Raw genomic sequence first — 14,846 nt, 5'->3', positions numbered from 1 at the left:
AATTATGAGGTGTGCCCAACCTTTAAGCTTGGCGGGTGGCCTATGGGTTTATGAGGATTCCCAACCTTTAAGTTTGGCGCGTAGCCATATGGGATATTATGAGGATTCCCAACCTTTAAGTATGGCGCGTAGCCATATGGGATATTATGAGGATTCCCAACCTTTAAGTATGGCGCGTAGCCATATGGGATATTATGAGGATTCCCAACCTTTAAGTATGGCGCGTAGCCATATGAGTACAATCATGGTTGTTCTTATCCTGATTTGGATTAGACTGTTCATTTGTTATGTCGCTTACGCGCGGCCTGCGCAATGTCTCCTTTATTCTCACGCGCAGATGTGGTGCGTGAGCGTGCATGATGCGTGAGCATCTAATATGCATGAGCGTACGTGAAGCCCAATAACATATGTGATGCGTGAGCATATGAGATGCGTGAGCTTGTGATATGCGTGAGCATACGTGATGCGTGAGCATACGTGATACGCGTGAGCATGCGTGATGCGTGAGCATGTGATATGCGCCACGAGCATAGGTTTTGGCTGTCTTCATGAGCATGTGATATGCGTGAGCTGTGGCGTAGAGTAATCGCCGGGAGCGCGCATGCGACCCGCTGTGGCGTAGAGTGATCGCCGGGAGCGCGCATGCGACCCGCTGTGGCGTAGAGTGATCGCCGGGAGCGCGCATGCGACCCGCTGTGACGTAGAGTGATCGCCGGGAGCGCGCATGCAAGTCGCTGTGGCGTAGAGTGATCGCCGGGAGCGCGCATGCGGCCCGCTGTGGCGTGTAGTGATCGCCGGGAGCGCGCATGCGACCCGCTGTGGCGTAGAGTGATCGCCGGGAGCGCGCATGCGGAATCCGAAGTTGATCCACTGGGAGCGATTTTGATCCGCGGTGGCGCGCACGATCTAGAGATTTTGAATATCCACATCAGGTAGGTTTTATGTAAAACCAACAGATCTAATAGGATTTATAGATCTATGAATATGAAGTGTGACTGTTGCTCAAACGAACCCAGATCTGAAAAAATCATAACTAGATTTGGTATATTTCACTTAAAAAAAACACAGATCTAAGGGTTTTCCCCAAAAGTTCGGTGGTATTTCTTCCTGTGTATTTCCAGATCTGGAAGTATTTTTTAGATCTACGGATTTTTGGATTTCCATAGAACATATATGAAAGAAGAAACCGTAGACCCGAGATATTGATGAACAGATCGGAGGGCCGAGACGAGAAGCGAAGCGTGGTTCATTGCCGTCCCACGGATGGCGCCAATGTCGAAGCACGAGATGAATCTGACCTGATCCATGACGATGTTTCCACGGATTTCAAGATGAACGAACCACGTCTTGATCTTCTTCTCCGGCTGGTTGGGATCTGCAATGACTTTTTGGGGGTGTGGAGGTGACCGCTAAGAAATCTCCAGGATCTCTTGTTCACAGACACAAAAATATGGTGGTGGCTCTTATTGAGAATGACCCACCCCTAATAAGGAGGTGGAGACCTCCTTATATAGGGAGCCTCATGGCCACCATCATGGTACCCTAATGGGCCTAGCCCAGTTAGGGTTACCTCTACAAAACCTCCTCAGCCCAATAACATTGTATTAGTCCATATAATAAAATAAGCCAAACATAATAAATTTAGGGTCGTAAAACCGGGTTTAGTACCATACCCCTACAATATGTTATACAATAATACAAAATATTGAGGCACAATTTAATTGGTACGGTTCCGTGGTACAATTTTTTTTCTTTCTTTTTATCAAATTTCCACACACAGTTTATTAAACTTATTACTTACACTGTTTCAAAATTTTAATTTAAAATATGTTATTTAAAAAATATTTTATTCATTTCAAAAAGCGGTTCACACTTAACAAATTGCAACGAATTGTAGCTTTAAAGAATCAATATTTAATTTCTTTACATACCTTAAGTTCATGTTTTAATCTTATTAGACTGTATTTTAAAATAATATATATATATATATATATACAACAATGTTTTACATACAATATTCATGATGCATGTACCTTAATAGTATATAAATAAATAATATGTTTTAATGTTTGTCGGCTGTAAAACTTGAAGTTGGTTAAATTCATGTTAAATCGATGCTTTGTGTGGTTTTTGCGTTTTATGGACTAGTTATTTATTTATTTATTTAGTTATACTTATTTTAATTTATATCTTATTATGTAACATAATTAAGATGCAATTATGAATTTTTTAATAACTATTAATAAGACTCTAAATTAGACAAATATTTGATTACTCATGTTTCCAAAACTAAAAATATACACAATAATTCATGCTTAGTTGTCACATATCTCCCATTTACTATTTAGTATAATATATAAAAGTCAATTATTCTAGTAGTTCCATATTTGATTTGATCACATAATACAATATTAAAACCTTAGTTGTCATGGCAAGATATTATTTCAAAACTTATTGATAACAACAGAATCCATTAATTTTAATATGGAATCTTACATAAAATATATTATATTTATTAAGATACCTAAATTGGAGTATAAATACTCCTCATCATTCCATCTATTGCTTCACAAGTGAAATGAAGACTAGTGACAAGATCAGTCAAATTGTCCGTTTGAAGCAAGCGGTTCAACGGTGGCGTAACCGCCGATTCTCAGCTGGCTCACTTGCGGTTTACGTAGGCTCAGAACATCGTCGTTTCGTTATTCCTACACGTTTTCTAAAATTGCATGTTTTTGTGTCGTTACTCAATAAGGCGGAGGAGGAGTTCGGGTTTCAAACCACTGGTGGACTCCTCCTCCCATGTGACGTTGTTACGTTCAAGAAATTGTTGAAAGTATTAGATGAAAACGAGCCAGGTGTGGGGGATTTGGAGTTCGATGAATTCATGAAGAAGTTTTCGGATTTGGTTATTAATTCGTGTAAAGTTTCGGATTCTCGTGATAGCTTCACTTCACTTTTGCTTGCAGAAAGCTAAAGCGAAAGTGAATTAGGGTTTTAGTATCAATCCCACGTACCTGGTTTATCTCTATACGGTGAATTAGTAAAAGTAGCTATAGGTTTTTTGTTTTTTTTGGTTTTGTATATACATGATGTATTGATCATTTAGAATACGAGATTAAATTTGCTAAATTTATCTTAGTTATAAGCTGTTCTTGGTTTTTAGTTTCGGATTACAAAATCATAAGATATTATTTTGTTTTCTTTCATTTTTTTTACCATGAGTACAAGCCACTAGCATACATGGTAGATACATATTATATAAATGACAAACACATTAAGATCAAAGAAAGCGAAAAATTACATCAATTGGCCGAATTTTAATCAAAACAAATCCAATAATATACGTTTTCGGGATTAACGTAAATTGTTCGTGAACTGGTTGATACAAAGTTCATTTATGTTCGTTTATTTTATAAGCGAACGGACATGAACAAAAACTTGGTGTTCTTTTAACTAAAAACATGAACGTGCGTTTCGTTTGTTTATCTATGTTCGTCAACTTTTGTTAATGTTTGTTCGTTTATGTTCATTTTGAATGATACTCTGGATGAATCATCTGCTAAATTTTAATATCAATCTTATTTCATGGCTTCATGCATGTATGATGTTGCCATTTTTGTTCTTTTTATTTGACATCGCCAGTAGGTTATAAACTTATAAATTATAATTATGAAGGAATCGACAAATTCAGTGAATAACAATAATGATATTAAATTGGACAGCTAGCTGGATACGTAATTACCAAAACATATTTTCGAATAACAAATGCACTGATTATATTGGTAGAAGAATGCGTTTTGTTTTTGGTGGTGTTATTCTCGATTTGGATTGGTTTAAAAATAAAATAATTTAGATTAAAGCAATCACTGTTATGCTATGTGTTGTTGCCTGTTACGCTATGTGGTTTGTAGGTGAAAGTTGAATGGTGTGCGGGAACACCGCGCGTCCATTCATTCTTTCCTCAACTTTGCATGGTGAGAATTCAAATCTCAGATCGATAATCAAACATGAAGTAAATGAATAACTCTCATTTATATTAATAAGAAAATATAACTCAAAAAACTGATTACAACTCTATCAAACCAACTCGGTTTGACTCTTGATGAACCCTGACTGGGTTGCATCTAGATGAACCCTAACTCGGTTGCATCTTGTGTGTGTCTCTAGATGAACCCTTAACTCGGTTGCATCTCACATCACCATCTACAATGTCTAACCATGCCTTGGTTTATAAAGACTAACCTAACTTGCTAGCCAATACATTACAAGCTTTAGTTACAATACAATTAGGAAACATAACTACTATGACATACTTATCAATATTGATCTTTCAAGTTTACCGACTTGTGATTTGAAGTTTGAAATTACTTCCAACAAGAATGTCACCCGTCTCATTCATCATTTGATAACTTTTGATGAAGTGACACATTTTTATTGGTATAACTTATTTTCATTGTTTTTTTTTGTTAAAAGCATATATTAGAAAGTGTGAATGTTAAATGATAGGTTTATGAAGTACGTGGGCTGACGCCAAAGTGGTCGATGAATGATTGGTATAATGTTGGAAATCACGTAGAAGAACACACGGAATTTGATCTCAACTAAGATTAATTTATTCTGTATATTATAATTATTTGACATTGATAATATTATAAGCTAACCATCTATTTATATATTAAATAACGCATATGAATAAATGACTTGAACTTCTAATATCTAAAAATTCAAACAACTAGATAAACATACAATTACATCAAACTATTAAACCGATAATTATCGCTAATCAATAAAACTTATCTATTGACTCTTTCATGGTTCACCATCTTTGAGTTACACACATCAACTAATCATGATTAACTTTCAATATAGAACACATAGCTTTAGGTTTAAAATATATCTTAAAAAACGAATCAAGTTAGCATCTGATTTGCTGGTTTTTTTTAACAATATTTGGAATCACCCATAATACATGGGTGAACATTCTTGAAACGATCGATATTTCAACCCCGAATCAAGTTAGCATTTGATTTGCTCGTTTTATAATTGTGCTTAGACTTTGAACAAATTTCCGTTTAAGAGTTATGCTTGATCTATGATCTTTTTTTATTTACCTTAAATATTTTCAGAAATCAAATTTCAAAACAAGATCATATTTTTTTAAGGCCAACAAAACAAGTTCATATTAAAAAAATGAGATTAATTAAAACAACAAATATGAACGGAAGGAATCCACGGTTCGATTAGTTTAATTAACTATTCGTTGGAGAAAAATATTCCTCTTATGGATTAATGTCAACAAGTGATTGGGTATAAATACAAGTCCACAAGTCATGAGTATAGAGGGTATGATAGTCAACATGTATAATTAACATAATTTACGTGGTTGGAATTTGTCTTTATTTTAATTTGTCCTAACTTAAAATATATAAATGAACACTTTTGTTTAAATAATTTTTTGACATCTTGTATAAATTTTATTGAAAACTAAGTTTTTTCTGTTCTTATTTTCAAATAAAGAATATATTTCACCTTTAGTTCTTGTGATTTGTCTCAAATTGCCATTTGCATCACATTTCCTACTCCGAGACATATTGTGGTTGTAACTTCAGCTACCTAAGTTCGTTTTTTTTTTCTGTTAAGTTAAGGTCAAAACACATGATTGATCAAATGTTTTATTATTGCAACATAAAACTGACTTAAAAACTTGTTACAATAATTCTCTATTTATTACACATGTAAAGTCTCTAACCAAACCCAATGTTTACAATCCAACCCTAACTTCACCAAGACATTACCATATTAATCATAGGACTATTGGTTTTTATTGGTCCAAAGTATTTCATTTTTGCCGGCGCTGGTCCCAACTATCACTTTAACTGCCAACGTCTCAACTTTCACACATGTGTCTGCCACCAGTCCACGACTAACCGAGTACTAACTCCGTTATGTTTTAGATGACGTGTCCATCCTACGTGTTAAAAAACCTTGACGTGGCTGCCTGCGTGTATATTAACTTAATCGGCTCAATCTCCAAACTCTTCACCTCGATTCCACGTCTCTTCCACAGATTTACGTTCGATTCCTGGCGACATTTCACCACCGGCAACGGCGGATCTAAATCCAAATCCAGATCATCACTGCTGACGTAACACTTAATCGGAACTCTGTTTCTACCGTTACAGCTCTTACTTCTTCTTGTCGCCACAGATTTGTTAACAGGACACGTGTCGATCGCCGGAGAAACTAAGTTTTTGCCGGAGAAGAGTTTTTGGAGCTTCGTGTAACGGTTGGAGTGAATGACGGTTTTAGTATCGAGCGGCTTTTTTTTAATTTGGCCGATGCAGGTGAGTTTAGGTGATGAGGGATCTGTAGTGGGGGGATTATTATTATTATTATTATTATTATTATTATTATTATTATTATTATTGAGTTTGGGTGGTTGAACGGTGTCGTTTAGGGAGAATCTGCATAGCATTTGGATGAAGAAGAAGAAGGATGGACACGTCATCTAAAACAAACGGGAAAAAGATTACCTGCAACTCCCATTTTTCCGGCGTAGTCGTCTTCTCCGGCGATCTTCAATTCCATTTTCAGGCGACGCAGATCTCTCACTATCCGCACCACCATAGATCGCCGGAGTCGCCGCCGGCCAGGATCTCGTCTCCCAACTCAAATCATATCTGATCAGTATCAGTAATCAAGATTCCCATTCTGATTCCAGCAACAATGGTCGGGGTGGTGTGTTTGGGCATATTAGAAGGCGATGGTGAGTGATGTTTCTTCGATCAGAGAGGAAGACAAACGGAGAAGACGATGGTGAGAGAGGAAGGGTCATAACAATATTGGTTTTCAATATTTGAGTTTGAAAAGGTGGTGGTTAATCGCCGGAGATGGTGGTGGTGGCTTGCTGGACTGCGGTAGATGAAGTTGTCACTGTAGAAGGGGGTGGGTGGGTTGTGATTGTAGAAGGGGGTGGGTGTGGGTTGTGACTTGTGACAGGGGGTTAAATAAAATTTTAATATATTATATATAATATATTTATAAATAATTAAAAGAGACATATGCCATGTAAGTGCCACATAAGCAAATTTTGACACCTATGCTGCCACGTAATCGCCAAACTAACGAAGTTAACATTCCGTTAGTCGTGGACTGGTGGCAGACACATGTGTGAAAGTTGGGACCGTTGGCAGTTAAAGTGATAGTTGGGACCAGCGCCGGCAAAAATGAAATACTTGGGACCAATAAAAACCAATAGTCCTTAATCATATTATAATTAGAAAACTATGCTAATTTGATTGACTTGTCAACATAAGTCCTTTTATATATACCGACTTGTAAAAATGGTCCGAAATCACCAACATAAAAGGTATTTAAGTCTTTTAAACTAATAAACAAATGTTAAAACTATGTTTATAACCATTTATTCTTGTCGTATCCTTATAATTTAGGAAATCATCTAGAAACATTTCTCTACTTCCCGTTCTCCATCCTTGTAACTTTAGGGAAAACAATAGTACAAGGATTCATTATTCATCATCCAAATCCAAGCAAACAGTTATATATAATAATATCATAAGTGTATAAGCTAAACTATAAATAAAACCACAATAATTAAAAAAATATAGAGTAATTTTAGAGATGGAGACATGGTTTGTGAATGCTCTTTCTAACAACTTTACATACCATTTATTATACATTAATATAAAATATATTAGAAGAGACCTTGAGTCATTAAATAAATATCATCTAGTAGTTCAAAATAAATAAATAAATATCATCTAATCTCCTATCTACAAAATTTTTAAAACTCCATAACCTCAATTTGGATAGGTTAAGATATTATAGTCATCATCACTAGTCAGCAAATACAATTTGAAACCGAGTACTCTTACAAGATAGATACAAATATGATATTATATCATAACAATAACTCAAAATAGTTTAATATTCCAAATTTTAAGGAACAAACATGAGTTCCACACTTACAAATACCCTCTTGTAGACGTACTTTGCTTTAGTTTCCTAGGTACAATGAAGACAACCAATAAGATCACCAACATTGTCGAACATTGGCGCTGCCATAACACCCCGCGTGGCTCGTTTGCAGTTTACGTGGGTGTCGAACGCAGCCGTTTTGTGATTCCTCGACGTTTTATTAACTTGCCCGTGTTCAAGTCATTACTCAACCAAGCCGAGGATGAGTTTGGGTACCCCACGGGTGGTTTCGTCTTACCATGTGACATTGTGTTCTTTAAAAAGTTGTTGAAGGTTTTAGAGAAAGATGAGCGTAGATTTAGCGCGTTGGATTTGGATGATTTTAAGGAGATGTTTTGTGGTAATAATTTGGTCGTTGAGGCTTCGTCGGCTTGTGAAAACGCTACGGGTTTGGGTTGGTTAGGTTTGTTTTATTGTGGTAGGAAACTTGGGTTTGAAAGGTGAGATTCTGATCCAGTTTTGCAAGTTAGATGATGATCGTAACACTTTTTCATTGCAATATTACAAGAGATCTATTTTTTCTAGTTATATTTAACATATACAATGAATATTATTCATAATATCAGTTTTTTAATTCGTTTCAATTCTTTCGTGCATATAGATAGATGAGGATTTATCATAATATATGTTCAATCATCCTTGAACCTGATTTTTGTAATAGATCATGTTTGAATGAGTGAAGTTAATCTGCGATCAGTGGCGGATCCAGGATTATTTTCCTATGGGTTCATCATTTTTCAGATTTCAAATTACCCACAACCAAACGTTCCGGGTCGGTCGGGTCAAGTCGAAGAACATTATAAAATACGATATCATAATAAAAACTAAAGAAGTATTCAAATATGGTATTTAGTCGTTCAATCATTCAAGTTTATACCACAACAAGTACACAACTAAACAAAAACTTAATGATCAAGTGCTTAAAAGTTAGAGACTGAATCACAATGCCGTCATGACTTCTTGAGGAACGACTATGAGACTAGCTAGGGGATTATGACATTTTGTGAAAGTGAGTAAGTGATACTATCTGTGTTGGGTATTCCATGTTCTTCATATATATGACAATTTGTGAAAGTGGTTTAAGTGATACATTTTGTGTTTGGTATTCCAGGTTCTTCATATATCTACATTACCTTCTTTGAATATTACCTCTACATCCTAACTCAATTGGACCGCACATATTGTTCCTTGTTACTTTCATAACTAAAAATATAATATAACACAATGATGGATAAGTTATAGGTGCTTTAGCAATACCATTAATTTGATATGAAACAATGTAGTAGGTTTTGCATCTTAACACTTAACACCATATTGCAACTGCTTCAATAGTTAGTCACCAACAGAAGCATATGAATATATATATTTTAGCCAATGTTATCCCAAGTAATTTAGCCGGCAATCAGAATCAAAACTCAAACGTTTTAGCCTATTATGCACAACTGCACAACTGACCACAATCTACTAATTTTATTCAGACAGCAAACAAAAAACAATGGTTCTAGTCGCCTTCTGTGTGCATCCAAAAATGACAGAAACCCTTATGGAAAAAGGGGCGCATTGGAAGGGAATTGAAACGGGTTATTACTATAGCGGGACAGAGTCTTTACCAGTGCACCAAGGTTAAATTTATGAATGGTTTCACTTAACATTATTATGTGGGTTCATTCCAATATTTTATATAAACATTCTATTTAAAATCCGAAACTCAGTGGGTCCCCGTGAACCCGTATCCTACATGCTAGATCCGCCCCTGTCTGCGATTCAAACTTAGAATTTAGCTTTTTAGTTTATTTACAGTTATAAAAGCATTGCGTATTATGCTATTGAAGCGAAGGACGAATCTAGCATTAGTTGAGGGTAGCATATACTACCCCTCAACTTTCTTGGTAAGTTCCATTTTTATTGCAAGTATTTTTTCTTCTTTATTTTATGCGTAAGTTGGTCGATATAAAAAAATGTATAGCATGTGCTAACTTTCAACTTTTCTTCTAGATATGTCACTATTGTTGATATTTAAAAAATAGTATTTGCGTTCGTCTCTGTTTGTTTGGAAAGACCAACATAAAATGTGAGTCATATTGTATTGTTTATGTGAGTCGTTGGGTACCAAAATTTATACCCTAAGCTAATTTCATATTTTGAACTACCAAGTTTGGATCATAATTATATGTTGGTACGATGTGAGATGTGTTGATAGCAGTCAAACGTGTGATTACACGGGGGATATTAAAGAAATAGAAAATAGACAACTAGTTTTATTTTTCAAAAATAAACAGAAAATCTTAAAGGCCTACACCAAAGCTAAGCCTTAGCCAGCTCCTTTTAACATTAAAAATAATAAAAGCATTATGGAATATGGGATACACTTTCAGACCGATCAATAGTTGACATCGGTCATCGGTATGTTAAGGGGGTGTTTGGGATTGCTTATTTTCACCAACTTATAACTTATAAACTTTTTAAGAAATAATAAAGTGTTTGGGATTGCATATATTGTGAGATGAAAAGTTTCATAAGTTACACTTTGTAACTTATTAACTTAATAAAAAGTTATAAGTTACACTTTGTAACTTATTAACTTAATAAAAAGTTATAAAGAGGTAAAATAAGGAATCCCAAACACCCCATAAATTTATCCTACAAATCTAGTTACTTGGTTGTCTATCTTATAGACTAAAAAGTACACACCTGTTTAGCAAGTTTCTCTCTTCTTAGCTTGCTTGTCTCCTCTATTAATTAGCCGACTACAAGAAACCCCTTAGCCGGTTCCACTCACCTCATACGCTATGTAGGCTTAGCATGTGTGTGTTAAGTTTAGCCTCCGTAATCAATGTTTTTACCTACCCGAATTCAGTTTTACCTTATTCTACAAATCTTATTTTACCTTCTATTTTAAGGTCCGTTTTTCTTCAAATTTTAAAAAATGTTTGTCAACGTTGTGGTTTCTCGTGGAGAGACGTGACATGTTGATCAAGCTATTGAATACACCCCGCTTGCTTGTTTGAAACACAGTAAGTCTGCACGTCTGTTTCTATCAAGTTCGTCAATGTACCAGAACTAAAACAAGTAAACAAAACAAAACAAAAACAAAATTGACATTCAATCGGTTTTCGATACATTCGTTATAAACCAGAACTAAAACAAACAAAAAGAATAAACCAAAAAATAAAAAAACCTCGACCAATTATCAAATTGAAAGAATTTAGTGCCATAATAAAACATACATCATTCTAAAGGGGTGCAAGTTGTAAACCAGAGGTTCCACTGGACCTCTCGTGTACCTTCCGGACAGTTCCAGAAGCAACTATCTGCATATCAATTACGATTTACGAATTATACAATACAAGTTTCTTCTTATAACTCTACGAAGAAGATCTTATTATTCGATTATTGAAGAAGATTATTAAAAATGAAGAGGAAAGACGCCGGTGAAGTTAACGATAATGAATTCTACTACGATTTCACTCTCTCTTCTCCAGCTCTCAAAATCCGTCGTCTGGTAAGTGTATAAATAAACACGTAATTGAATCTCTTCGGTACGATTATTTGTAACTTGCATTCCTGTTTCGTTAATTAGTTTTGACTCATGAAATCGAGTTTGTTTCGTGAGTTGTTATTTTTAAGCTCGGATTTGGCTCGTTTATTATATGTTAATTAAGTTATTATATATGTCTTTAGTTATTTTTTATATATTTTGAGAAAAATCTTAAACGAGCGTAAGCTTGGTTCGAGCTCATGTAGGACCTTAAACGAGCCAAAGCACAGCTCGAGCTCGACTGTGCAATGTAAAATTAATACATAAGGCTTCAGCTCGGGCTCGATAACTAAACAAGCTTTATTTGAGGCTTGGATCGTGCTCAATGAAGCTTGGCTCTAGCTTGACTGTGCAATGTAAAATTAGTATACAAAGCTCGAGACTAAATGAGCTTTATTTGAGGCTTGGATCGTGCTTGATGAAGCTCGGCTGGAGCTCGACTGTGCAATGTAAATTTAATCACAAGGCTCAAGCTCGGGCTTGATAACTAAACGAGCTTTATTTGAGGCTCGGCTCGAGCTTTGTGCAATGTAAAGTTAATGCACTAGGCTTTAGCTCGGGCTCGATAACTAAGCAAGCTTCATTTGAGGCTTGGATCGTGCTCGATGAAGCTCGGCTAGTTTCGAGCTGTTTATCGATTCGAGCACAAGTAGCTCGCAAGCGACTTGGCTCGAAGTAGAACTACCTGCTAATTCAAATTTATCCGTTGTTTTTAATGTGCATTCGTCTTAACATGTACTAATTTTACATTGCTATGTTGTGTTTAGGATACTGAATCAGCACCGATAATAATCAATGAACAAGACATTTCAAATTCTGTTGAATTTGGACAATCAACTGAAACTTGTCCCATAGCAATTGATGTGCCTGTGAATGAAGAGAGGGCTATTGTTCTGTTCAACCCGAACAACAATACGCCTTCGATACACTCTCCGATTCCGTTCTCTATATCGCCTGATTCCGACTTCCTCTCAAGGTTCAAAAGTAAGTCACTACTTTACATGTAACCTTCCTTCGTTTTCACAACCGAAAGAGCTTCGTTGTTAAATGTTAATCTAAATCTAAATTAAATACTTGTTGAATATTATGCAGATCCTGTTATTTGGACAAACCGATCGGATTCGGATGAAACACAGAAGCTTGATGATGATGATGATTCAGGGATGACTAATGGATGTTTGGCAGTCGTGCCTTGGGCGCCTAGCCATACCCGTCCGACGCTCGAATTTGAGGCTCGTGATGCACTAGTTCCCGATATGATGGATTCGGATGCTATGGATGTGGAAGACAACTGCAACACTCAGCAGATGTTAAAACAATATAATCATAATACTGTTGCAGCAAGTGGAAGCCAAGATTGGAATCAATGGCAACAACATTGCATGATTCAACAGCTTCCGGGCAACTTTGCGACTCCGGTCACTTGGTTAGGTTAGCTTTTAAAGTAGTGCTTTATGATCTAGTTACACATTCAGATAGATATGAGTGTTTTTGTGTTGGAAAGTTTTTCCTTTAGTTTTAATACTAAAGATGTTTGAGAATCAAAACAGCCTTTGCCAGCTGTTGTTTTGTAAAAATAGAAAGATGAATGTTATGTTCTTATCTGGTGACGTGTAATCAGTGGCGGATCTATAAAGTTTTCTCACATTGGTCGGGAATTTAGTCCATAGATGTGTTTACGTACATTTGTTGGCTAATTCATATATATCTTTTAAAGGCAAATTCGTTAAACTGTTTGGTATTTGAACCTAGGACGTTTAGGTGTTTAAAAGAACAATTGTAACCTGCTTAACAACGTAAAGATAGGATTCAATGTATTTATTTACAATTCTTAACTTCATAATATCTTATAACCTATTTTATATTCCTTTTTTTTTTACAAGTGTAACATTTTGATGATCAAATTACGACCCTTTTAAAAGCATGTGGCTCAAATCTCGCTTGAAATTGTTTTTTTTTTCTTTCTAAATGAGATGAGTTTGTGCCGAGCACCCAATGTAAGCTTGCTCGTTAGCTAACATTTCTTTTGTTTGGCTCGTTTGGTTAAAGCTTTATATGATATAAAACTAGGATCTTACTTCGCCATCTCGTTACAAAGGAGATTGGCAACAAATAAACAATTGATACTTGAATAAATAAATAAATAAATAAATATAGCGATAAAAGAAAATTGAAAACTTTATGGATAAGGATTGAGATTGTGAAAGCTGATTTAAAAAAAGGTCTGGACTTCAAAGGAAAACAGAGGAATTTTACCAACGAAATAATAGAAGTTTTATACTTTTAGTAGTAGTAATTTATAGATTTAAAACTTCTTTTATAGTAATTACTAATTAGTTAGAAGCTTTTTTTATGCCTTCCACGAAGATTTTGGACACTTGACTGATAATTGCATTGCACTCAGAAGGGAGATCAGCTATCTTCTCAGCAAGTGCCACTTGAAAGAGCTACTTGGCAAGAAGAAGGGAAGATAACAGGATCCCGAGAAAATTCCTGAAAAGCCGACTCCTCCACCAACAGATGCAAGAACAATCATGTTCATATCCGGAGGATCCGACATCTGTGGAACCTCTTATTCTGCTGCAAAGAGAAATGTTGACCAAAGAAAGTAAAAAGTGGTTGACAGGCCAACAAAGACATCTATTCTCACTCAAGAGAGGATTATATCCTTCGATGAAAGTGATAGAGTCGATGTTCAGGATCCTCATCATGATAGTTTGATAATAACTTTATATGTGGCTAACCATTATGTTCGCAGGATCCTCATAGATGGCGGAAGCTCTGTCAACATTATTCAATTAGACGTACTGAAAAAGATGAATATTCCTGAGGATGAGATCGTCCCTAGTTCCTTAGTATTGGTTGGATTCAGTGGAGAAACTAAAAATATTATTGGGGAGATTAAGCTCCCAATATATGTCGAATGGGTAAATAAAATGCAAAAATTTTGTGTTATTGACTGTTTATCTTGTTGCAATATTATATTAGGCAGACACTGGATACATGAGATGAAAGAAGTCCCATCTACTTATCACCAATGTGTAAAACTCCCGAGTCCGTGGGGAGTTATCAAAATCATCAGTGACCAACAAGACACCAAGAATTGCTACACATCCTCTATAAAGTGTACTGCCAAACTCCAGCAGGCGTAGCAATTACAGAAGCCAGCACGAGGCGTAATGGAGGCCAGGGAAAAATAAATTAAAGAAGTACCTCTTTATCCCGAGGATCCTGAAGTCAAAGTGCTGATAGGAACTAGCATTCCCGAGGATATTGAGTCAAAATTGCTCGATTTCCTCAAGTCAAG

At 35.7% G+C, this 14,846-nt stretch overlaps 3 protein-coding genes across 3 annotated transcripts; all 3 read left to right on the top strand.

Moving 5' to 3' along the window:
• The first annotated feature begins 2,578 nt into the window (after positions 1–2,578).
• LOC143565825 (protein SMALL AUXIN UP-REGULATED RNA 12-like) lies at positions 2,579–2,977 on the top strand. The gene has a single exon (XM_077052688.1). The coding sequence runs from the start codon at positions 2,579–2,581 to the stop codon at positions 2,975–2,977; it is 399 nt and encodes a 132-aa protein (XP_076908803.1).
• Positions 2,978–8,037: 5,060 nt separating this feature from the next.
• Positions 8,038–8,445, top strand: LOC143565816 (auxin-responsive protein SAUR66-like). The gene has a single exon (XM_077052679.1). It carries the CDS (start codon positions 8,038–8,040, stop codon positions 8,443–8,445), a length of 408 nt encoding a protein of 135 aa, XP_076908794.1.
• Positions 8,446–11,413: 2,968 nt separating this feature from the next.
• LOC143565806 (uncharacterized) lies at positions 11,414–13,207 on the top strand. Its single transcript, XM_077052672.1, has 3 exons — positions 11,414–11,503; positions 12,307–12,523; positions 12,632–13,207. The coding sequence occupies exons 1-3, from the start codon at positions 11,414–11,416 to the stop codon at positions 12,973–12,975; spliced, it is 651 nt and encodes a 216-aa protein (XP_076908787.1). The 3' UTR covers positions 12,976–13,207.
• The last annotated feature ends 1,639 nt before the right edge of the window (positions 13,208–14,846 follow it).

The sequence above is a fragment of the Bidens hawaiensis genome, unplaced genomic scaffold (genome assembly GCF_021521415.1).
Source record: "Bidens hawaiensis isolate Kalapana, Puna unplaced genomic scaffold, B.hawaiensis_p1.1 tig00001236_1, whole genome shotgun sequence".
Classification (NCBI taxonomy): Eukaryota; Viridiplantae; Streptophyta; class Magnoliopsida; order Asterales; family Asteraceae; genus Bidens; species Bidens hawaiensis.
The sequence above is the reverse complement of the archived record's forward strand: the minus strand, read 5'-3'. Positions and strand labels throughout refer to the sequence as shown.